This window comes from Herpailurus yagouaroundi, unplaced genomic scaffold (genome assembly GCF_014898765.1).
Source record: "Herpailurus yagouaroundi ecotype Mexico unplaced genomic scaffold, PumYag 196, whole genome shotgun sequence".
Taxonomy (NCBI): domain Eukaryota; kingdom Metazoa; phylum Chordata; class Mammalia; order Carnivora; family Felidae; genus Herpailurus; species Herpailurus yagouaroundi.
The window spans coordinates 405,686-431,649 of record NW_024412427.1 but is presented as its reverse complement, the minus strand read 5'-3'; the positions used below and the strand labels follow the sequence as shown (position 1 = coordinate 431,649).

At 47.7% G+C, this 25,964-nt stretch overlaps 1 protein-coding gene across 22 annotated transcripts in view; it reads right to left on the bottom strand.

Moving 5' to 3' along the window:
* The window catches only part of ZMYND8 (zinc finger MYND-type containing 8), a 125,718-nt gene extending 100,747 nt beyond the window's left edge, over positions 1–24,971 (bottom strand). For 4 of the 22 annotated variants that reach the window (XM_040446840.1, XM_040446836.1, XM_040446850.1 and 1 more), the window contains exons 1-3: positions 23,769–23,784; positions 22,833–23,067; positions 13,932–14,002 (exon numbers count right to left, since the gene is read on the bottom strand). In XM_040446840.1, the coding sequence (XP_040302774.1) occupies positions 13,932–14,002; positions 22,833–22,846 (85 nt within the window). In that variant the 5' untranslated portion in view covers positions 22,847–23,067; positions 23,769–23,784. The other 18 variants (XM_040446834.1, XM_040446833.1, XM_040446839.1 and 15 more) reach the window with 12 other exon arrangements.
* Positions 24,972–25,964: the final 993 nt, after the last annotated feature.

The window sequence follows — 25,964 nt, the reverse complement described above, 5'->3', positions numbered from 1 at the left end:
CCAAGCTCTGGACCGTTCAACCCCGTCATGGTACCGTCTTGGCATTCCGTCAAGCAGGAATTGCCACCCCAAAATACGTCTCTTTGGCACAAGGATTAACTCAGGCTGGTTATTTTCAAGAAACTGCAAACTCGAGAGCAGCTCTGAAAACCAAATCAAAATCACCCTTTTGTAAGGAGACATTTACATGTGTAAGAAAAATCTCCATCTGTAAGAACGTCTTCCTAGCCGGACCAAGAAGAAGAGAATGACTAACTCTCTAGAAACTCTTATCAATGGAGAAGACAACAACTTAAATCTGCATAACGACCTGACCCTTGTTTGCTGGGCTTTTCCTGGTGACTCCCATAACGGATTCCCCGCCCCCAACCTCTTTTGTCTTTAGCTGAAGACGGTATTTAAGGTGATGGCTTTGGCCATTGTGGGGAGTTACTCTGTTTTTCTGGGTCTCTCTCATGTACACAGGAGATGTATGCATTGTTAAACTTCTCTTTGTTTTCATCCTGTTAATCTGTCCTGTATCAATTAAATTATTAGACTGGCCTAAGAATCTAGAAGAAAAAAAGAAAAGTTTTCTGCCCCTAGAATAGAAGTTTGTTTATATTTTTACATGAGGGGTAAAGTACAAATGAAAATATACCAAACTGTTAACACTGGTTACACCTGGCTACAGATTTTTTTTAGCTTTTTCTTTGTATATTTTGGCTTGTTGGAAATAAGATAGGGAAGCTGAAGAGACGCCATTTTGGAAAGGCTCCACCTCTGCTGTGTCTCTGCCAGCCCCCCTTTCCTCACGTTCCGTATTTCACCACATCTGAGTAAACCCAAGAAGCTATGTTCCCACTCCAGGGGGAAGCATGAAAACGAGTCATTCTGAGTTTCGTCCTAGGCCCCCACACACCTCATACCATCTAAGATGAACCGAGCTCCAGGACGTTGGCTTCCAACAAATCTTGGTTGACACGGGCATCCCTACCCCTGCCTTCAGTGGCCTATGGAACACCGCCTATTGTTCACCTGACCCTCTGATGGACTCCTACCCTAGATTCCTGAAGGAACATGTACCTTGGACCCCTTTCCAATGCAAACCCCTAACTCGCCTCTCCTTTTCTGAGTCTCCCGGATACACCGCCTGCTATGCTCTATCAGTCGTGCTATTCAGTTAATTCTGCTCTCGCTTCCTCCTAGCTCATGTTTGATCTCTATCCTGCAGGAAGCCAAGGATCCTCCTGGCTTGTCCTGCGGGACCCTCTCCGGGTCCTGGAATGGCCTATGTCTCAGGGAGGCAGTGCCTTTATCGTTTGAAAGGAAAATCCAATAATCCATTTTCTTCCCTTAATTAGTCTGTAATCCTTGGAAGAGATTCTTTTTTCTAAAAACACTTATTGAGCAGCTACTCTAAATCGCTAGCACCAGGTTGGTCAGAGTTGAAAGGGAGACCTGGTGCCCATATCCGTCTACTGACACACAGGTCAGTGAATTCTACGATGCAGGGTTGATTTGGGAGGCTGGGGAGAGAGGGTGGCCCGGCATATCCTATGGTATTTGTCCCCACCCAGTATTCCAAGATGCCAAAGGGCCTGGCAAAAAGGCAGTTCAGTGGAGCGCGATTAAGAAATGCCCACCGGAGGGGCACCTCGGCTCAGTCGGTTACACATCCTACCTCGGCTCAGATCAGGATCTCTTGGTTCGTGAGTTCGACCTGCGTGAATTCCTGGCTGTCAGGGCAGAGTCCACTTCAGATCCTAGGTCTCCTTCTCTCTCTGCCCCTCCCCCGCTCCCAAGGTGCAGGTGCTGGGTCTCTCTCAAACATTACCCCCAAAAAAAAAAAAAAAAAAAAAAAGAATGCTAACCTGAGAACACAGGGAGCCGGCCATGTTCTCTCTTTTCAAAAAATGGGAGGCCCCCAGGAGGTTTGATCAAGCAAAACTTCAGTTCTGATGTAACTGTTTATTCAGCATATTCTGGGCTGCGCCAATCCCGGACTGGGTTATTTTCACCAACAGCATCCAGCACGGCACCCACCAATGTATGAAAGCTACACAGCAGCCCTGTCCGATAGAACTTTCTATAACGACAGCAATCGCCTCGGCTACACGTGGCTACCAGGCGACTGAAATGTGGCCAGTGCAACTATAGTTTTAATTAACGTAAATTTAAAGAGCCACATATAGCAAACAGCATAGCTGTAAGGAACTCTGTATTAAACAGACAAGAGAGCCGGTGTGGAGTCAGCAGAACACCTCAGAATCTTCCACCCATCCGTATTTGAGGAATTTGCCAGGTGTCTTCAAGGCGTAATGCCTGATGCCTAGAAATAGGTGCATGGCCTTGTCTTTGGTTCCTCCCTTAGCCTGGCTTGGTAATTCTCAAGCATTTAGTATGTGTAAGAATGCCTGACGAGAGCTGATTACTGTACTTTCATGGACAAATTTAAGGGACTTTCCAGGGTGATTTTGACGTTGGAAGCTAAAGGGCTCCAATGAAGGAGGACCAGAGTGAGGAGGGCTTTAGCTTAGTCTGGAAGGATCTGTAAAGGTGTGCCTCAGCAATGAGCAGGAGAGGAACTAGCATATCCCAAGACAGACACTCGGGCTGGAAGGCTGTACAGGGCAACAGGCAGGTTCCGCAGGGACGCTGACCAGAGCCTGGAAAGGACAGGGAGGGAGTAGGGCCTTGAATCTCTCCTCAAGACTGGTCTTAAGGAGCCCTTGGAAACTTAAAGCAGGAGAGCAAGACAATCGGACTTGTGTTTTGGAAAGGGCCCTACCAGAAGTGGTATTAATACATCGGGAAGGAAAGAAATCAGAGGGAAGGGGGGCATTTCAAAGAGTGCTGTATCCCTGGGGGGGAAGAAAGACAGGCCACCAATCGTTTCAGGGAGAGCAGACATCTGAGCTTGGGTAATTATTTCCAGGCACGGATTATGCTGGAAACAAAGCCACCCTCTCTAGCTGAAAGGCTGTTTTTACTTCGTTCTCCAGGATAAAAGTTCTATCCATCTCATAGACAAAGTCAAGCCATTCACTCATTCGTTCAAAATAAATATTTATTGCACAGCAACCAGCACAGGCACACTGGTAATAAAATAGGCAGAGGGCACAGCAGGATCAACAAAAACAAAAGGCAGGACCCACCCTCATTTGGAACCTTAGACTGGGGGGGGGGGGGGGGTTGGGAGGTTAGGAGAGAGGAGAGGGGAGGATCTCCCAGGTCTGAGCAAAGACCCCGTGGCTCTGGAATCTAGAAGGTAGGTGTGTCCCAAGTAAGACAGGAAAGGGGAACACATTTGTGATCTTCATCGGACACTACGGAGAAAGCACTTTAAAGTAGGTTAAAAGAGAACAGCAAAAGAGTTTAAAGTAGGAAGTGGTAGTCAGAAGGGATGTTCCTTTCCGAAAGATTGGGGGGGGGGGCGGCCGGACAGAGACAGTGGGTCCAGTTAAGAGACCTACAGAATGGTATTTAGGATATAATATTGTAAGAAAATGACACCAAAAAAGGCAAAAGGACGGAAGAATTAGAATAAGTCCCCTATCTCTGGCCTAGCCAACTGGCAGAATACTAGCTTATCGGACAGGGTAGAGAAGCAGGTGTTTTGCTGGGGTGGAGCGGGGAGGGCAGGAGAGCAGGTTGAGATGGGACCTGCTGCGTTTGAAACACCCATGAACAACAGGTAGGGAGGTCAGGTAGGCAGCTGGCCCTCTCCGCCTCATGACTCAGGAAAAATCTAGGTTGGAAATAAAAAATGTGTGAGTCACAAAGCTACGGATGTGGGCGAGATCACTCAGGGAAAGAACATGCTGGGAGAGAGGACAGGGCCAAGCTTTCCACAACGCCAACATTTAATGGCTGAAGAGAAGCGAGGGTGCCAGGGAAACAGGAGGAGAACGAGGACAGCGGTGACAAAAAAAAAAAAAAAAAAAAAGCCAAGGAAGAGATGTTTCCAGGAGAAGAATGAACAGCAATGGCCCACACACCTCTGTCAGATCAAGGTAAATGAGTCGCGAAAACCTCCACCAGAAAAAGCAACGTGGAGTGTGCAGGAAGCTCGGTGACAAAAGTGACAAATGGGCAGGTGAGGAAACCAAGACACAAATAAAGACGCTTCTCCTAAGAAACCTGGCGTGGAAGAAGAGGCCAGAAACAGGAAGAACTACTAACAGAAAACATGCAGGCATGGGAGAGACTTTAACGTGTTGAGAAGTCGACGCATCCATCAAAAGGTTAAACAGAAGTGCCCTAGGACCGCGGAACCCCACGCCTACCTATGTCTATAACCAAGAGACATGAAAACATACACCCACACAAAAACTCACACAAAATCGTCACGTCAGCATCATGCAGGGGAGCCAAAACATAGAAACAAGTCAAATGTCTACTAACGGATGAGTGGATGATAAAAATGTGCTATATCCACGATACAGCATTATTCGGCCATAAAAAGGAACGTAGTGCTAATCTAGGCTACCATGTGGCTGGGTCTTGAAAGCATTATTCTAAGGAAAAAAAGTCAGACCCAAAAGGTCATATGCTATTATGATTTCGTTTAGATGAAAACAACCAAAGTAAGTAAATCCACAAGGATAGAAGGTAGATTTGTGGTTGTCAGGACTGGGATAAGGGACGATGGGGAGTGATTACTAATGGGGGGGGGGGGATTTCTTATTGGGACGAGGAAAATGTTAAAAATCGATTGCACCACACTCTAAACATATTAAAAACCACTGAAGTGTCTACCTTAAGATGGAGAATTGTACACTATGTGAATTATAGCTCAATAAAGTTTTTGTTTTTGTTCTTGTTTGTAAAGGTCTGTGAAATGCCGGGTTTCTAGGTTCCCAGGAAAGCTGGGGGTGGGTAGAAGGAACTTGGGGTGGAGGTTTGGAGGGCCCTGTAATATTGCACTCAACTCCCACTGTGAGACGTGGGCTTTCCAAACTTGCTCTCCCCCAACCCCGAAGGTCGATGGTAAAGAACCAACCACCAAGGGAGCAAACCTATTTGAAAGTTTCAGGAGAAAAAAAAAAAAAAAAGCCAGGATCTCTAAAAGGCCTCAGACCTGAACGAGAGTTCTACACGCATCTGGAGAAAGAAAAGGAGACAGTTCTTTTTCAAAGTTGAAAACAGTCTACCTTAGATCACAGTCTTATAGAATAACAAGAATCACATAAACATAAAGCATGGGTCAGGTTTCAAAACGGGGCAAAAAAACCCACCTGGGTGGCTCAGTTGGTTAAGCACTGACTGGCTCAAGTCATGATCTCACGGTTTGTGAGTCTGAGCCCCATGTCAGGCTCTATGTTGACAGCTCTGAGCCTGGAGCCTGCTTCAGATTCTGTGTCTCCCTCTCTCCCTGTCCCTTCCCCTACTCATGCTCTGTCTCTCTCTCCCTCTCTCTCTCAAAAATAAATAAACGTTTAAAAAAAAAATTCAAAATGCCCCCCCCCAAAAAAGGGGGGGGCCAATACAAAGTTTTCCACAAGTGAACCACAAAAACTAAATTGCACAGACGGGGAGACAGGATCCCATGAACAGATGCATGGCGGATGCTCCGCTGGCCGAGAGAAGGTAGATTTCTCATTTGGAAAGTCATTATCCAACATCTTCAGAGTTCTGGGACATTTTAAACCTTCTTGGGAGAGGAACAATCTGGTAGTTATCTACCTCACAAATAAATGCCTTCCGCTGCAGGCTATCCAAGAGCCAGAATACAGTTAAAAATACTGATGCTCATTTTTTTTTTTTCCAAAAGAAAATTCTCAGCATTTTCTGCATCCTACTGTGATTTAAGAATGTTTTTGGTTATATTTTCTCAAAGAGTTTCCTTGGGGAAAAAAAAAAAAATGACAGAAGGTCTCTATCTCATTGCCATCCTCATAAACAATCCCTTTGTGAAACAGTCTTAATTTACATACAACAGTGAGAACCAGGATCCTGTACTAATTCAGGTCTGGGGCTGGTTAGCAAATTGCTATAACTGTCTATTCTCTAACATCCTGTCTCAGAAAACATATCCCCAACCCAGGCAAATCTCAGCAAGAATGATACTGTCAAGATTTTAATATCTCGGGCTTCCGCTGAACCTGTGCACGGTTTCCAAGCGGCTCTTTCCCTTGTGCGGGTGACATTACACAGACATTTTTAAAAATGATTTCAGCTCCGGCAGCCTGGCACCCGCACACCACAATCATTACCGCAGGATGCACACATGGAGAACAAGAGGCGAAGCGGCCCGAACAGGGGAGCCTTTGTATGGAGACGTGAACTCACGGAGACCATCATCTTTCAGACTTCAGATCCCTGGCCTCGGAGGGGTTTGCTCTGAGTCATACACAGTGTGGCCAAAATCCTGCAAGGAGCTGTGCTGTGACCAGTCTCGTGCAGAGAATGCAAACTGACAAGCCACTCCTGACCCAGAGATGTGTTGTTGGGTTCGTGCGTGGTCTTTGAGAAACTGGCCTGCACAGACCACATTTCAAAGTCAGGCATTCTTACAGGGGGTGGAAAAATCCTGGCAACACTGTTGAGCCAATATTCCTGCTGGTCAGCAGTCAGAGGGATGCATCCTCCCATATTACTGAAGACACTCTCCTGTTCAAAGGCCCTGGCACCCCTAGGTGCAGCCAGCTAATCTCACTCATCTACCTACAGACATCTGACCTGGCATCCTTGGGATAGAGCTCACGGCTATGGACACAGGTTTAAACTCAAAGATCAAACCCGACCCCGGTTCTCCACTTCGCGACTCCCAAGAATCCCGCTGCCCCTCAGTTTCCTTCACTGTAAAATGGGAGTAACAGAACAACACAGCATGATTAGAAAAGTCAAATGAAGTAATTTGCATAGAATACCAGGCACCTAGTAAGTACTCAGAAAACACGAAACAGGTAAACACACCTGGTATCTAGATGGTACTTCCAATCTCTCAGCAGATCATTATCCTCGGACACAAATGTCAACCTGACATCCTGAAAGCTCGAAAGCTTGGTCTCCAGAGAACTAGAACACTCCGGTAAATGCCAAGGCTGGGGTAATGGCAATGACTGGCTTGGGAATTACTCAGTTAATAAATGAGTACGTGTCATGGGTGTACAAAGTGAAATTTAGTTAGAGAATCTGAAGAGTCATGTGGACTAGATGTCGGGACAGAATTAAAGAACCGAGAGCCAATTATTGGAGTTTCCAAGTTTCCCAAGCAGAGTACAGTTCTGGTGTCGTTTCTCAAGACGCCCAAGTGGCCATATCAGCTCCTGAGGAATTATCTCCTCGCTGGTGGGGGCAGGTGGTGGGTTCAGGGGTCCAGACACCAGCGCTTCCCTGGCCAAAGGGCAGATACAGGACACAAGATGAGCGACTCTCCCAGAGGACTTTGCCCTCTGTTGACCCTGAGGAGACTGTGAACTGGCTCTGTCCCCAGAACAGCCCCGGACCTCCAGCCTTCCCATCAACCCCAGCCCATCCTTTTCCTGCTCCAACCCACTAGAACCGACTTCCACGGCTCACAACCAAAAAAGCCCAACCGAGTGACCGACCGAGTGATGTCGTTTGGGGACTGAAGCACTGAATTTCCCAAACCACAAGAAAAGCAGGCTGGAGAACTAAGTACATGTCCGATGGATCCAAATCATCCCACCGTGGACTTAGAGATAATTAGGAGTGAAAGGAGAGACAAGCCTTTGTCCTAGTCAGCCCTTTCAAGCACGCCATTTTTTGACCACACTGACCTCAGCTCTCAGAATCTGAGCCGGACATCTGGGTGGCTCAGTCTATTGGGTGTCCAAGGACTCTTGATTTCAGTTCAAGTCATGATCTCATGGTTTGTGGGATCGAGCCCCATACTGGGCTCTGTGTTGACAGTGTGGAGCCTGCTAGGGATTCTCTCTCTGTCTCTCTCTCTGTCTCTCTCTCTCTCTCTCTCTCTCTCTCTCTGCCCCTCGTCCACTCACGAGCTCTCTCAAAATAAATATATAAACATGAAAAAAAGAAAGAAAAAGAACCTGAGCAACCCAGTCGTGTAACTTCAGGCCTCTGTGAATGCAACTTATTCACCTGACCCAAGGCTCTAGACACAAGAGCAGCCAGTCACCCGGCCACCCAACCCTGGAAGACAGGTGCTCAGTTCCACACAAAGAAAGCCATCCAAGGCAGTCCCTGGGAGGGCAGAAAGGTCTCCCTCAAAACGAGGTGACCCCTTCCATTCCCGCTCATGGTTTCCTCACCACAGCAAGGGCCCCAAAGGCCCTGGGGAAATCAGGCCAAACTGGCTGCTGACGAGCTTTCTTCAAATGTCATAGAGGCCCAGAGGATGGCAACCCTATCCCAAGCCTGCCTGTCGGGAAGGCTACAATTCCTCACAGTCTGGGCTTGGTTTCCCCATCTGTCTCCACACCCCCTTCCCCAGAGGTTCTAACTGGGGGAAGTCATAGAACGTGGTAAGTAGGGCTTTCACCTGACAGGCTTATCAATCCAAGCTCATCCCTCTTCCTGCTGGATGTAATCCCGGCTAACATTTCTGAGCACGTGCCATGCCCCAGTTCTGAGCGCCCTGTGTGCGTGAGCAAATTTAATCCTCCACCACGACTCTCTGGCTTTACCCTCCCCGTGGATAAGAGGAGACTGAGCCACAAAGAATAACCCAGCTAGGCAGGGGGCAGGCCAGAGTGTGAACCCAGGGAGTGTGGCTCCAGAAGAGGTTTTTTTAAACCTCTAAGCCACCCTTCCCAGCTTCTCAAACGGAAGGGGTGGTTGAGCATAGCGGTCTAGGACCTGGGGAGAGAAGGAGACTACATTTCAGCAGAGAAGACCATCAATAAACAAATAAATAAGGGGGCACCTTGATGGCTCAGTCAGTTAAGCGTCCAACTTCGGCTCAGGCCATGATCTCGCGGTTCGTGGGTTCAGACCCTGCATAGAGCTCACTACTGCCAGCACAGAGCCCACTTTGGATCCTCTGTTCCCCTGTCTCTCTGCCCCTCCCCTGCTCACACTCGATCTCTCTCTCAAAAAATAGATAAACATTAAAAAAAAAAAAGTACAAGGTCATGAACAAGGATTATGAAAAAACTCTGGAATGAGCTTGAGGAACCTTCTGGAACACCATAAATGATCAAGTCTCTGGATCTGGGTTGTGGTCCCACAAGTGTTTAAGTTCACCAAGCTGTACATCAATGATAAGATTTAAAATGTACCAGAGGGGCGCCTGGGTGGCGCAGTCGGTTAAGCGTCCGACTTCAGCCAGGTCACGATCTCGCGGTCCGTGAGTTCGAGCCCCGCGTCGGGCTCTGGGCTGATGGCTCAGAGCCTGGAGCCTGTTTCTGATTCTGTGTCTCCCTCTCTCTCTGCCCCTCCCCCGTTCATGCTCTGTCTCTCTCTGTCCCAAAAAAATAAATAAACGTTAAAATGTACCAGAAAATAGTAACCAAATGGCAGATGGTGAGGGACAGCTTTCTCAGTACGGGAGTGAAAAAGTTATAGACAAGAGGGGAGAAGTTTGCAATGATCCACGTGGTCATGGATCACAATTTGAGACAAGCGTACAAACTCATGTTTAGTTTAACATAGACACAGAGGGAAATCTTCATAGATGTGTGTATACATACGGGTCAGCATACACGGTCTCCTTGCTCTGTTGGCCGAGAGGACCAAAAAAAGACAAAAAAAGACATCTCCATAGCAACAAGCACACTGAGGACCCAGAGCTTGGTTTCCAATGCTACTCTCCAATAAAAGGAACCAGAGTGCCCTGGGGAAATGGCTAACTCTAGGGACGAGGCGGAAATATACAAGATGAGCCTAGCGCATCTTGTAGTGGCCAAAAGTAATTAAGGGTTCAGTCAATCAAACAAACCCCACTGATGTCAAAGGGACACAGGCATCACCTGAAAGAGTGCTCAATGGCCAAAGCTGGAACCTTTTTTTTTTTTTTTTTTAAGATTTTATTTTTAAATAATCTCTACACCCACGGTGGGGCTTGAACTCACAACCCCGAGATCAAGAGTTGCACGCTCCACCAACTGCACCAGCCAGACACCTCCTAAAGCTAGAACATCTTGATCAACAAAATAACTAAGAAGTATCGGACTACAACCCAAGGTTTAAAATAAACGAGTCCACCGACGTCTGGGTGGCTGAGTCCATTAAGCGTCCCACTCTGGATTTCGGCTGAGGTCATGATCTCGTTATTTGTGAGATCAAGTCCCAAGTCCCAGTGCAGAACCTACCTGGGATTCTCACTCTCCCTCTCTCTGCCTGCACCACCACCCCCGCCCCCGCTTGTGCTCCCTCTCGTTCTCCATGTATTTCTCAAAAATAAATAAATTTTAGGGGCCCCTGGGTGGCTCATTTGGTTAAGCGTCCGACTCTTGACTTCGGCTCAGGTCACGATCCCACGGTTGATGAGTTCGAGCCCCACACTGGGCTCTGCGCTGCCACTGCGGAACCTGCCTGGGATTCTCTCTCTCCCTCTCTGGCCCTCCCTGACTCACTCTCACATTCTCTCTCTCCCTCTCTCTCAAGATAAATAAACTTTTAGGAAAAATAATAAATAAGGAAATTTTTTTTAAATAGCAATAATAATTGAGTCCATGCTGTGATAAATGACTGAGTAACAAAAAACTGGGAAGTAACAAATAACTCTCATACAGAATTCCAAATAATTTGTGTACATGCTCTGGCCTCAAGGAGGTAGAGTATACTCACCACCCACTAGGTGTGGGTGGGCTTCATGATTTCATTAATAAAGAGTATAGCACAAGAGGGTGGTGAGCTAACAAACCTGACCTCAGCCAGGTGGCCAAGATCAACGACACCAGCCAGAAACCACATCGGTAACATGTACCCTTGATGTGATGTGATGTGATGAAAATAGTACTTCACTCTGTGGTCCTCCTCCCCCAAAGCTTGCAATCCAGCCCACCAGAGTCTAGTTATAGGGGAAACATCAGATAAATCCCAATCGAGGGGCAGTCCACAAAATACCTGAGCAGTACTCCTCAAAACCATCAAGGTCATCAAAAACAAGGAAAGTCTGAGAAACTGGGACAGCCAGGAGGAGACCAGGAGCCACGATAACTACACATAACCTGGTTTACTGGGTGGGATCTCAGAACAGGAAAGCGACGTCCACAGAAAAACCAAGGGAAGCCAAACAAAGTACAAACTTACAGATTCATTAACTGTGCCAAATGCACCATGCTGACGTATGATGTTAATAATGGGGAAAAGCTTTCTGGGTGCGTGTGCAGGTATGCGTGTGGGGAGTAGGAGGGGTGACACGGGAACACTTGTCGCTGTCTTCCCAACTTTCCGGAAATCTAAAACTGCTCTAAAATTAGACACCACTTTTAAAAATATAACAGAAAATGATGGAATGGCTCCTCTGAACTGGATAAACCCCGAAGGCCTCCGGGAAAGGACGTCTGAGATCAATCTGAGAGATGAGAAATAGCCAGCAAGGCCCAGAGTAGCATGTTCCCAGTGAAGGACATGGGACACACAGGGCCCCAAGAGGGACCGGAGGGGAAGGAGGCAGGGCTGCTCAAACAGAGTCAGGGAGAGAAATGGTAGAGGGCAACAGAAAGTCCTAGGATTCAAGAAGGCAGGTGGCCTGACCCAGGTAGGTAGGTCATGGCGACCTCCGACTGGAGCCTGGGGGCACTGGGAGGTCAGTGGAAGGAGTTAGCAAGATGAGCAAGATCTGACCTGTTTTCCAAGAGCGCCCTAGCTGCTGCAGGGACAATGAGATCAAAGGACAGTGGTCACCCCACAGTGACCACTTCAGGCGCCACAGTCATTGGAGACGCAACCTGGTGAAGATGTGGGAGCCCCCAGGAGATCTGTAAAGAAGGTAAGGGGTGGGGAGTCCTGAGCAAAGTGAGCCTCCCAGCCAGGCTGACGATCCCCAAGTCTGACGCTTTTGGAAAAGTCTCCACAACGAGGCTATGGGACATTCCAGGCATGGAGCGTCCAGGGAGAAAGAGCCTCCTTGGTGGCAGAGCCCCGCCTCGGTTCGACCACATCCTACATTTTCTCCCTGTGAGATGCTGTCATTCAGAGCCTCAGTGTCCTCATCTGCAAAGTGGGAACAACACTTCCCACCTCCTCAGGGGACTGGAAGAAAGCTCAACAAGAAAAGACTCCTGGTACAAACTGTCAGTAAGCATTATTTCTACAAGAAATGCCCAAGGTGGAAGGAATCTCAGAATCTTATCCAACATCCCATTTTAAAGATAAGAATGTGGGGGTGCCTGGGTAGCTCAGTCGGTTAAGCATCCGACTTTGGCTCAGGTCATGATCTCACGGTTCATGAGTTCAAGCCCCACGTCGGGCTCTGTGCTCACAGCTCAGAGCCTGGAGCCTGCTTAGGATTCTGTGTCTCCCTCTCTCTCTCTGCCCCTCCCCCCCCCCGCCCCCCGCTCATGCTCTGTCTCTCTCTCTCTAAAATAAACATACAAAAATTGTTTTTAATAAATAAATAAAGATAAGAACGTGGAGGCACAAAGAATGAAAACTGTGCAGGTGAAGAGCTTAGTGAGGACAAAGTCACCCCCCACCCTGACCCACCCCACCCCCCACCCTACCCGGACCCATTCTCTGGGCTTTCTCCACACATTCCATTCTGACCACAAGGGAACTGGGAGAGGCTCCCTCATCAACAACCGTCTCAAAACACCTCTTCAGGAAAGTTCTGAAAACTTGCTCAAAACTCCCCCATAGTTCTCCATACCATTATAGGTGCTGCTAGCCCAGGACAGGGATGGCAGGGGGTTGAGGGGGTTGATGAAGGGCCCCGCAGACTAGGCCCAACCTCCCAAAATCCTGGGTCTGCTCCAACCCCCAGGCACACTCAAGCAGCCTGGCCTCCTCACCATCCCCACCCCTGAACCATGCTGGGCCCCCCCATCTGTCAGGCATAGCCCCAACAACGGCCAGCTTCCACTTCCAGAGTCACTATCTGACCCTCATTTTGCCCAAAATGACAGGGGTATCTTATAAAAATAAGCTTTGATTTTCAGGTGCCTCTAGGGAGCCACTTCCTCTTATGCTCCCTAGCTGGAGTCTAGAAAGATCTAGAATCTTCCTGGCAGTCTGCAATAACCTCTCCAGCCTTTCTCACCTCCCCTATAACCCTCAGCTCAGAGCAGACATTCAATGACTTGTTGAAGGAATAACACCACCTTGGTACAACCATTAAGTTTGTAGATTAGCATTTTCATCAATCAAAGATGTGGAAAACATCGCAGTAGCTCATTCGTAAAAACACCCTGAAGGCAAAAGTGAATAACTACTTTCTTCTGGGAAGCCTTGTACAATCTCACACAGACCAAATGAAAAGCACCAATCTCACAATTAGAAGATTTTGAAGAGTCTAATGCAGGACTCTGAATTAAAACATAAACCCAAGGTTGCTCCAATTTGCTAAATTTTGTCCTAAATGCAAAGGTTGGCCCCAGCATTCCAGAAAGTCCTACATTTCCTCTGTATCTCTAACCAAGACCACCGTTTTTCAATGAAGTGGGCCAACTCTGTTTCACTTCTGTGATTCCAAAGAGGCCTGTTATTAAAATCAGAAACCCAGCAGCAGCTGGGTACTCCCATTGCTTCTAGAACATGCTTTATTTAAATTCTGAATTCCTGAAAGTCACCCTGCAGAGAGGAGCCAGCCCCTCCCCCTCAGTCATGACACACACATAAAATTTACTGTTGGGACAGGTCGGTTTACCTATACAGACACACAAGGGAAAGGGAATCAAAACGAGGGGAATTCTCCACAAATTAGGTCCATCCATCAAAGGTTCCTCCTCTCAAAATCAGAGGAGTGTTACAGCCTCGGATCCGAAAGCCACACTTCGCTGCACTACAACAACTAGAAAAAGAAATTCCAATTTCCTCCTCTGCTCTGGAATAGATAATACAAGATTTTTACTCACCTTTGGAGCGAGTAGAGATATCCATGCCCTCTACCACCTCCTGTTCTGTTTTTATTTCCTCTTCAGCCAAGCTGAAACAGAGCAAATTAGGTTCACGTTTAGGTAGACTGAGAACTTGCCCCATGGGGGCGGCTATTTAGAAGTTCTAACAACAAACCCACATTTAAGCCAATCCCCCATCCTTATGCAGGGCTGGGGGGTGGGGGGGAAGAAACCCACGTCGGATTTCAAACAAAAGTGTTAAGACTCCTAAAGGGGTTTTTCAAACCACTAGGTTGTTCTTTTTTTAAGTCAAATTACTATTCCAGTTGTCATGCTGTTGGGGGATGCAAAAAAAAAAAAAAAAAAAGGGCTTTTTTTTTTTTTTTTTTTTAGACACACAATTACAATCTGCCCCTGAGGGCCAATGAGAACCCAGCCAACAAGTAAACAAGTTTCTTGTTGTTAACACTGGGTTCAGGTTAGAGGTGGTTCACAGGGTACCCTGAGTTCTGATCTCTGAATTCTGCAAGGCAGGGAGCATTACACAGACCTCTCGGCTAAATCTTAGGATTTCTCGATGAGGCAGGAACGTGAAAAAAATATATAGGTGAAATTGCAAAGTGAAAAAATATGCCCAGGTTAGAAGCAAAAGGCCTGGTCTCAAAACATTCATTCAAACCACTAGCATTTGTCCCAGGAATTAGGCTTGGGGTACCCACACTCCCATCCCCTGGATGTTTCCTCTCAGTAGCAGGCATGGCTCAGAGAAAGCATTCAGCACTCTTGAGCTGTGACTAATTATCCCCCACCACAAAAGTGGAATGAGGAAGGATTATTTGAAAGACAGGCTGAGTTGGGGGTTGGGGGGGAGCAGTCCCCTTGGCTGGGAAGGTCTACCAGACTCTTCTCTCACTCTCTCGGCTGGAACTCCTGTTGAACAGAGTGCAGAGCATTTCATGTGTTCCGGAACCACACACACACACACACACACACACACACACACACACACACACACGCATACACACACACCTCTCCCAGGCAAGCCAGTAGAGTTCTGCTTTAGTAGATGCAAAATGTTGAGGTGCTGGAACTTCCCAAGCACTCAGGGTGACCATGAAGTGATAAGAATCCGAGCAAGTACTTTAGCTGCAATCCCATCAGTCTGTGGTTCACCATGAAGAAATGGGTGCATCACCAATTGACATGGCTGGAATTTTCCATTTGGAAGACTCAAAGCCAGGACTGGAGGGGAAGGCTGAGTGAGAGAGGAAGGATCGGTGACGGGACAAAAGGGGAGTCCAAAATGGCCTGGAACCTCAGGATCAACAGAAATGCCATGTCTGATAAGGGAAGAGGGTTCAGGATAAGAACCAGACAGAAAGAAGAAATTATGGCCCAGAATAAAATTAGAAGAACTTGCACACCTCAAACTTAACTAGTCCCAGCAGAGAGAATAAAGAGAGGTAGTTTAAAATTGGTTGGAATATTAACACACTTTGCTCACTGATACGGAACCCTATTAACAATTTCACTTATAGCATCTGCAGAGAAAGCCCGCGACACATATTCACCAAAGAAACAACGGACATGTTGTCACAAACGGTTTCCATCAGAAACAGACTCTTCAATGTAAACACTTCACTAACATGCAATATTCCAGGGTGATTTGTGGAAGGTGATTTCAGCACGTTTACTTTTTTACTCCCAACTTCAGAGACGGACATTCTCAACAGGGAGGAAACACAGACACTCTGCCTGCAACCACACACATATTGTCCAAATGGATACTGCTGACAGTTTCTTGCTTGGGGTGCCTGGAAATACATTTGCGTAAAACACCCAGAGCAGCTCTCAGAGATGATCTGAGTTGAGCTGATCAACCCAAAGAGAACAAACAGCAACCTTGATCTTTCTAGCAACTAGAATCTGTTTCCCTCTCTAGCATGAAGTATGTGAAATCCTAAACTTACTGCCACTGATCTCCTATTTTGAGTGACAGAGAAAACACTCAGCTGGGATCCAACCAAAACGTACAGTGAGAAAACGATTATGCAGAATAGAGCCCCCAAAACCCACTTGAAGGATTTCGGCGGTGATGAAAACATTCAAAGGTGTATTGATCATGGAGGAGGGACTGCATTCAAGAGAACAATTATTTGGCCTCCTACAGCCCAGAGGCGCAGAGTACTTCAGGCAGGGATGCTGCTGAGAAGCTAGGAAAATGCAAACTAGTTATGTGGTGGCTATTTGCTGCTGCAGAAGGGGGGGGGGGGGGGTGAAGTTGTTTTATCTTGATCTTTCCAAGTATTACCAGTGGGCACCATAATCACCCCACTTTACCAGTAGCACCACCAGCTTCAGCCAAGGATTTTAAGCATGATTTCAGAAAACCCATCTTTTTCGCAGATCAGCAAGCCACCCTTTCAAAGGGAGCCCGTGCACGCACTTGCACGCACACAGACATACAATAACTTGCATTTGACTAAAGGAAATTGCAGTGTCTATGCGTTAAAAGGGAAAAAACTTCATTTACAAGAGCAAAGACCAGAATGCAAAATGAGTCATTTTGAATAGCCACATCTAAAGGGACTTCCTTTTTTCTACACCACTGATCTCAGTTTTCTTGGTTGTTGTTCTGTTTTGTTTTGTTATTTTATTTATTTATTTATTTTTTTTTTTGGTTTAGTGTTAAGCACCAGTATGTTGTTAGGGGGAAAATTATGAATATTACATCAAAAGCTCTGTACCTGTCTGAATGCCCCCCCCCCAGACCGTGGTCAATTTAGGTTAAAAACTGTTCAGTCATTTGGAGGAGAAAAAAAAAAAGTCAAATACTAATTGTTAAAAAGAAAAGCCAGCTGCGCCCGGAGAAAAGACTTTGAACTCTTGTCATTAACACATGAAAGTCTTAAAAAATATACAGCATCTTTCCTATCTGCTAGCTTCCAGCAACCCCGATTATTTAAATCAAAAACAATGGAACAACAAGTCCTTGTTTAAAACTGACATTACTTTTTTTTTTTTTTTAAGGTCCACTGAGGAGGCAGGGGGCCAGCTAAAGAAAAGGGTAAAAAATTAGCTGAAAACCCAAACTACAGCCTTTCACCCCAACAGGAAAATACACCATCAACTAGTTGTATAGGACATATATGTTCCCACCGTTACCACCTCTTTCGCTCACATTTACCCTAAGTCACTTGCCTGTGGATTTCACAAACTGGTACATTTCAGGCAATTAAAGAAGAAACAGCAGCAGCTTCTGCAAATACAACCAAGACTTTCCCATCCGGTCCCAGAAAGAATAAAAGATTTCTCCCCCAGTGCCTGAGCAAGAAAACCTCGGCTGACTTCTTAACCTGCATGCACTGGAAAAGAGGAATTAAAAAGTTGAATATGAAGCGCTGAACCTCCAGGATGTTTTAAGCCTTCTGATTATTAATTCTGAGGACTCAAGGCTGGTCCGTAATTCCCAGGAATGCCATCCCCTCCACAAAGAAAAAGAGCAAACATCTAGTTTTGACAGGAAAAAAAAAAAAAAAAAAAAAAGCCTGGATACACAATGCCCAGATCTTTCTTTTCCCCAAGTGCCCCTACTATTTGACTTTTAACCAAGAATATCTAACCCATCTAGAATATATAACCAGCATGCACAAGACTCTGGTTCTACAGATGGGGATCATCGCACAGCAATTCAAGAATCATGCATCATTCGGAAGGGCTTTTCCTTTAGGTTTTTACTTTCATTCAAAATCCCAAACTGGTCCAGGCTGTAAGAAAAATGTAATCCCCAAGACACAACATCTTCCTCTTCTAGATCACAAAATGTGAACATCAAAATAAGAAAACCATGCTTCCCTAAATCTGCAATTAATTTTTTTTTTAAATTGGGGGGGGAGGGAATGGTTAGCAGAGCAGCTTTATTTATATAAGCACTCACCTAAAACAGGCAGAGTCATCGGTAGCTAAGCTATTTATGCAGGATTCTTAAAATGGCGTCTTGCAACACTGCCTCATTCCTGTATTGAAGCTAAAATGGTAGCAGTTTGTTCAATAGCTGTAGCTCCTGTTTAAGCAGCCCTGCTAGTTTCAAAGCCACCTTCCTAAATATCTGAACTAGGAAAAGCTCAACCAAAGGACACCAACAACCCAACGTTTAGAAGCTTAAAAAAAAAATCTGCAATGACAGGGGGAGTTTGTGAAGTCACAGGTTCCTAAGGAAAACCCTTTCCTTTTAGAGCCTGAGCCTCCAAACATGAGGCTCTGAGGTGAGGCCCCCTGGCCCTCAAATTAGGTGGGTGGGAGGTTAGGAATGACGCAGCCCTAAGGAGCCGTCAACTGCCGACAGACAGGTGTCCGTACAAATGCAAAAATGCTAAAAGGGAGCAAGCTGGGGAGGGGGGGGGAGGAAGCCCATTCCCCCTTCTGGATACATCACAAACCAGCTTTGCATCCCTACCAAAAAGGAGCTAGGTTAAATGAAAGTGTTTCAAGGACAGCAGTCACCTGAAAAGCCAAGCCAAAGGGCCACACCCCTGTCTGAGGCCAAGGTAAAATAAAAAGGCTGTTTAATAAGCCTGAAAACGGCCACCAAATCCCCAGCCAGTCCTAAGACAGTTAACCTCCAGGAAAGACAATCTGAGTCTGCAGAGCAAAACGACAAACAGTGCCCTTAGCCAATGCACGGGATACTCACACATCGGATTTTTGTCCACCCCCAACAGAGCCCTGAAAATTAACAATGGGTTTTGCAAAACCCGCTTTCAGAGGCCGAACGAACAGCCTCATAGTGGATAATGTAAATTTACTGTTGCAGGTCTGAGAATTGGCCTCGCAACTCTGGTGCTGAGTGGGGAGTTTCAAGGTGACTGCTTTGTAGCTCCAGGGGAGAAAGGTGGGCCTGGTGCCCAAGGCTGTGCCGGGGCAAGGACGGGTGGTTGGCTCCTCGCCGGCCGGTAGGTAGGTAATCTTGATGAGGAGGGACAGCCTAGCGGCGACGCTTAGCTGCGTGCTGACATGGCTCCCGCCTGCTTGTTTATCTGTAAGGAGAGTGGGGAGTGGGGGGAAGGGCAGCCCAGCCTCAGCGACCCAGCCAAGGGTGAATCCTCACTTGTTTCGCGTTTAAGAACCAGGAGAGAGAGGACTTCTACACGGATGCCCTTTCTAAACCTCTGCTGCGGGGTGGCGAAGACACTTGTGCACGTTATCTTTCTTTTCAGGGTCAACCAGACAGAGGCAAAGCCAGACCTAGGGCCTCTCGGCTGACAAATGTTGCCTCTGCCACAGGAGAGGAGGAGAAAAGAAGGCCAAAGAAACAAAGAGATCACACATTTTGAAGTGGTTGGACTTTTTAAAAACCTACCTTTGCCTCCAGGGTTTTCTGGGTTACTGTCATCCTGGCTTTTTAAAAAGGGACCCCGTTCCCCCCCGCCCCCCCCATTTAAGACCTGAAGAAGTTTCCCCACTGTTCTCCCAGGGAAAGAAAGGGGGGAATGTTTTGTTTAAAAGAAAAGGGGTTACAAGAAAGAAAGAAGGAAAGAAAGAAAAAGCCATTGTTTTCATCCCTAATTTATAATCCAAGAGGCCCCATTGTTTCTTTCTTTCTGACTCAAATCTTTGGGCTGTTAATTATAAAAGTAACCGGACTCCGCTCCAACAGGCTAACTATGTTCTTGCGCAGCCATTAGAAAAACTCTGTAGAAAGTTTACTGAGTGATTATATATAATTAATTCCTAGTTACAGACGGAACACTGACCATTTTCTGGAGCTAATAAAAGCACTCACTCCCCCTCCCCCACGTGAATGCCACTTAATTTCCCAAAGCAGAAAGTGAATCCATCCTGGAGGGTCTTGAAGGAAAAGAGAGAGAGAGAGAGAGAGAGAGAGAAGAATCAGCTCCAGTGTGTCTGTGTTTGTTCCTCGCAGCTGTGCGTCCTCTTTGGGGACTGAGGAGGCAGAAGGAAAAAGGAAAAAAACAACCCAAGTTCCGCACCTCCCTCTGAAATTTATAACCATTTATAACCGTGGCAGAAAGATCACTCTACCTTGATGTGAAAAAGAACAAGGGAGGGGGAGGGAATGCCCCAGGAATGGAATGTAGGAGACTCTTCAGCTTGGCGGATCAGCTTCTCCTAAAAGGAACAAAGATGGTAGAAACTTCCAGAAGGCCCGTTCTCAGTCTGGCCACTCCAATTGTCAATCTGTAACCTTCCCTCCAAGTCTATTGGTTCAGAGCTGCAGAGAGGAGCCCCATTGGGCTGCTCTGTAAGCCAGCACTGCTGTCCCTACCTAGTCCTGCTGCAATGCAGACATTTCTTTTTTTCCCCCTTAGTGAAGCTGGAAAATAAGCTACTTTGGAAACAATTAACTTTTTACAGACTCATGCTTGGTGGTGGCTACAGTACCAGAGGAAAGTGGCCAGCCTGGTCCAGGGCCGGGAACCTGCTGGGGCTGCACATTTGAAAACAGACCTTGGAGCTTTTAGAGGATGAATGCCTTGCCCTCAGGATTTCTTCCAGTCCAACAAACACACCATTATGCAAACGTCGAAGGCACCAAACCAGGAGTCTTGTGATTAGATATTACTTCTAGGGAGGCCACAAGAACCTCAATATGTAATTTCCATTTACAGCCAGAAGATAAGAACAAAGAAAATAGCTAAGTGTCTGGACTTACTTGTGCGGGGTGGTAGCACTATTCAGTTTTATGTGCATAACATCATTAACTGTCTGCACTTCTTAACTCTAAAAAGCTGGCCTTACACAGCCTTTCCTTAACTTAGAAATTGGTACATTTCTCGTTATTGAATGAGCCCTTTTCCAACTGATGCTACAAGGAGGTGGGCGGGTGGCTGGACGCTGAACTGAAAGGAAAAAAAAAAAAAAAAGATCACGGACTCCATAAAGTTGGGTGTCACACAACAATTGAATATATTTCCAGCATTTACAGTCATGCTAGACTGGTCTTCAGGCTGGGAAATCTGTGTACTGAACTTCGGGGTAAATTCTGAAGCTAACGCTAAACAGTCCACTTTTTTCACTCTTAAGTTCCAGCTGCAGCATTAAGAGATCAGGGAAGTGTAAGAAGTGAGAAATAAATCCTAAGTAAAAGCGAGCAAGCATACAGATGTGTGGGGTCAGGCTGGGGAAAAGGCCAAATCTGTTGTGCAGTGTGAGCAGTCCTGAATCAAACCAAGTTTGGTGGTGGGTGGGATTTTACACTACAAGTAAGTCTCCTAAAACATTAATACTGCCACCCCCACCCCCACCCCCACCCCCACCCCCACCCCCACCCCCACCCCAGGCTGCTGCCTCACCAAGGTTTAAGGCTCTGTGCCTCTAAGAAGCACTTTTTGTTACATTTCACAAGCAGATCACCTACCCAGAGTTCTAGCTAATATCCAAACAATCCCAATTAAAGGTCTCCTCCCAAGTCACAATGAACTGAACATTTCTCCCCTGTCTGAGGGTAAACAGGAAGTGTGATCTCCAATCCTAGCAGCAGGTTATCAGGAAAAACAGTGGAATTCAAACAGTCACCTAAAATCAAGACACCATTAAAAAGCCCTTCTTTGGTTCCTGCTAATGAAAAGCCCCCCAACTGCTGTAGCCAAGACCCTCTGTCACAAACAGACCCCAAACGTCCGCCAAACTCTTTATACATGGTCACAGAGGAAATGGATTTGCTTTACTTACCCAACAAATGTTCAAGCAACCGTCTCATTTTTCCACAGTTAAGAAGAGAGAACAGGCTGGCAGATTTGGGACTTGATCAAAAAGGAATTTTTTTTTTTTAAAACAGTTACATGGGATTATTAAACACACGCACACACAACAACAACACAACCCAACCACTGAATATGGAATGCTGTCATGAGCCACAGACATGATTTTATTTCCTCTGCACTCCATTACAGAGGAGGACAGAGGATGATACAATGTAAGAGAGGGAGAGGAAAATGAAAACAAGGATAAAAGATACATGAGTTCATTGAAAATCATGCAAGAGTAGAAAGCTAAGGGATTCGAAACGAGTCCTCACAGATTTATTGCAGGATGTTGTCCAACCTCCCTCCCCCTCTAACACCCCCCCCCCCCCATCCCCATCCCTACTCCAAAAACTTCCTCCAAAGCCTAGAAAACACTTTCAGAAACATTTGCTGGCTGCAGGCTGGCTTGCAGAAGAACACTCTGTATCAACAGAAGTCAGGAAAAAAGGCTGAACAATGTAGTTTCAAGTGAGGAAACCCTGTAGGGAGAGAAAAGACCATGTAGAGACTCACTCCCACCCACCTAGGCCCCAGGAGCTAGGAGCTCTCCTTAGCACTGCTCTGCTCAGGGCTTGGTTCTTTTTAAAACACACGTCCTCTCTTGTCAGAACTTACTCGAGCCTTCCCAGAACCTCTTTGGAGAGGTAAACTTGCCTGCTGTGCTGTCTGCCATGAGCTCTCCTTAGAGAGGAGCCTGCTTCTTACCTTCCATTTTCTTCCCCCAGCAGGCATGTGACACAAGAGAAGACAATAGTGCGGGGGGGGGGGGGGGGGGGGCCCCCAGAGAGGGGGGCCCCCCCCGCAATAGGGCCGGCGGAAAAAAAAAAAAAAAAAGGGAAAAAAAAAAAAAAAAAAAAAGCTTCTTTTTTGGCATTCCAGGATCTAGCTTCAAACTATTCCAGAAACACCATGTCCTGGTGGAAGAAAAGGTGTGCCAGGCCTTTGCCAGTTTGCAAAATCAAGCTATGGCTAATGGCTACTTAGCCATGTGACCCAAGAAAGCAAAAAAATTCTCTCTAAACAGTTCCAAGTTAACCTAAGTGCTGTGGGGGTGAGTGTGGCACGGCCAGCCACAGAGAAATCACACTGCTCGCCCACAATTCGGATGTCTCAGAGGGAGGGGGAGAAAAGATGGTTAAAAAGTCCAGCTTACCTCTGTGGATGCATTGTTAACACTGTGTAATGTCAATACTTATAAAACATGGAGGACAGGCTCCTAGTTCTCACAGAAAAAGGGTTTGGCACTTCGGCTTGATGATCTGGCCGCCTAATAAAAGCTCATCCCCGATTGGCTGCCCCGGCAAATCGGAGTGTAAGGCCGCCCGGGATTGGCTGAAACACTTCCTGAGCGATTATCTTTGTGAGGCTCTGGTGAGCCAAGAGCCATCCTGTGCATAGAAAAAGACAGGCTAAGCTAGGCCTTTTGCAGCAAGAAAAACTTGGGAAAGGGGCCCCCAGACGCCCTTCTCCCACACCCTGGCTGGGTTTCCCGGCACGAGCAAACCAGTGCAGCCAGCCTGACCTGCTCCAGCAAAGCCTGAGGCCCGGATGCCACGGGGAAGGGAGTTTTTGGGGTGAGCTGAAACGGCTCACCCTCACCTGCCCCCACAGAAGCGGCTCTCGGCTGGGAGGGAGCCTGGCCCTTTTCTAGAACAGTCCAGCAGGATGGTTTTCCTCCCCCCGCCCCGCGGGGGAAGGGGGGTGGGAAGCAAAGCCGAGGAGTGGGGAGCCCCAGGAAAGCAGCCAAGGGGGCACGCAAGCAAGAGGGGTTGGAGGAAGGCCTCTGAGGAGCTGAGGGGGAAAGAGGACAGGCGAGCCCCCCACCCCACCCCCAAGAAGTCGCTAAAGGGCAGCCCTGGCTCCTGGGGGGGGACAGGGGATCGGGGCTGCTGAGCAGAGGAGGGGAACAGAATGGTCAGGTTTGCATAGTCATTGTCAAAACGCCTCCTGGAAAAGCAGGCCAGAGAGCCGGCCATTCCCGGGCCGAGAATCTAACTTCTCGCCCCCCTCGGCCAGGACTCAAAGGAAAACCAAAATGGGCTCCTGCCTCCCTGCCAGGATGCCAACGGGCCCCCCTGTCCGTCCTTACCCTAAGAAAAGCCAAATGCGCTTCTAGCAGGCCACATGCCTAGATCTACAAACTTCCCTTCCCCTCCCGGCCCCCCTCCCCCACCACTGAGGCCTGCTAAACCTGTCAGTTAAACAAAAATCTGACTTCCGTATTAGTCTGCAATGCCTTCAGCTTCCTGCCTATTAACCCTCTCTCGGACTCTGGGCCTGGCTGGGAAAAACTAGGCCCTGAGATCGCAGAAAAGGCCTGTGGAAAAATACCAGCTGCGGCTCTCCCGGCAGATGCAGAAAGAGAGAGAGAGAGAGAGAGAGGGTGAGCCGCTGTCTCTCGCCTTTGCTTCCCAAGGAGGCGTGTACCTTCTGAATCCAGGGCACAGGCAGTGCCTCTCGGTCTGAGAAGCCATTTAAATCCAGAGGGAGAAAGAAAGATGTCAAGCCCAGCGAGGGAACAAGAACCCCCATTATGAGCCAGGCCTACACCCACAGCTTAGCCCTTCCTGCCACAATCATTCCTGTATGTATGTGCTTGGGGAACTGGGCCCTCGGTGGGCAGACACATCCCATGAGCTTTATAAGGATTCTTGCTTAAATTTATTTCCACAGAGAACGGCTTCTTTTCGTCCCCTAAGGCGGACGGAACAGCCATTTCACACACAGCCCTGCTCTTGGCAGTCCCCCACCCCCATCTCTGGCACTGTTCCCCAGTAAAATATTAACTAGTTTTTCGGAGCTACTTATAATTCCATCCATTTCAATAGTATCAGGAGGTCTTTTGCCTGTGTCCTCCCGAAGGCTGCCTTTGTAGTTGGTCTGTACCCCGAGAAAGAAAAGGCAAATGCAAAACGATCTGAAAATGTCCATGCTTGCTTGGTTGCAGCTTTTTTTTTTTTTTCTTTCCCTCAAAGACAAGGTGCTTCATTAACAAGATTTTTTTTTTTTTTTTTTTTCCCCCAAACACCAAGCTAGAACAACAGAAGCTAAACAAACACCATCCTTTAGAGGCTGGAGAAAGCTTCCAGAGGTGATGCAGCCCTATGCCAGGAAGTAAAACCAGGGCCCAGTAAAGTCTCCCGTCTCCTCCTAAAATTAGGACTCGGTGGGCTTTCCTGTCCCACACCGTCCGTCCCTACAAAGAAAACAGCGCCGATCGCCTGCTCTCCCTGCCCCCCGCCCCCCCCACATGGACCACAGATGCCCACCTCGCGCACATCAATTCCTCCTGGCTGGGAATCTTCTATAGACACACAGGAACAAGCCAGGAATCCAAACACACTGTACTGCAGGGTCAGGGCCCAGGCTCCGTGAAAAGGGAGGGGGATTTTGTTGCTGTTGTGTATGAGGCCGGAGAGGCCAAGACTCAGGGAGGGACACCCCGACGAGGGTCCAGCACTCAGGACAACAAGCCTGGGCCTCCCTGCAAGGGAGGGGCCCCCTCCCCACGCGTACAGGGAGACCAAGTGGGGGACAAGAGGTGGAGGCCGGGGCTAATCAGACTGTGCTGTCCCTCCGGGCCGCGTGGGCAGCGGCCCTCTGCCACCATCCCGTAGGGAACGCCGTCTGCCTCCGCAGGTGCTGCTTTGGGGGGGGACGGGCATGTCTGTGGTGGATCTCGTGTGCCACTAGCTTCACGACCCGATGAGGAAATGAACTGTGCCACTGGTGCGCGTGGTGGATTTTAACCCAGGATTAAAGCTTGTTGCATAAGCAGCTGTGGCTTCCTCCCCGCCTCCCCCCCCCCCCCAATCACTTGATCACTTGAAATGTTTTCTGGGGCAAAGAGCAGGAAGCTGCTGGCTTTTTCTGCCAGCTCTGCTCCGTTTGAGGAATGCTGTTGGTAGGTCTGAGGTTATCAGAAAGACAGCGATTTGGCTGGGGACAGAGACAAAGGTATGGTGGCAGATGGAATCCTGGGAGGGACAGGGATTGAAAAGGAAGCCCCGGGCAGGCCTACTAAGGGCCAATCCTGGACTCGATGGAATGTGGCCGATGCACAGGAAATAAAGAAACCGAATGTTGCCAGCCTCCATCTAGAGATCATTCAGTGGCCCTTCTCAGACACCCCCAGCACAGAGTAGCCCCAACAGCAAGGGCCGTTCACCCTGGGCCTGCCACGGTGCTAAATCAGCGCTTTGCACTGACTGACTCCGTGAGGCAGGGAGCATTGTTAGAGATCCGGAACCGAGCCCAGAGAGGTAAAGTGAGCTGCACAAGGTCA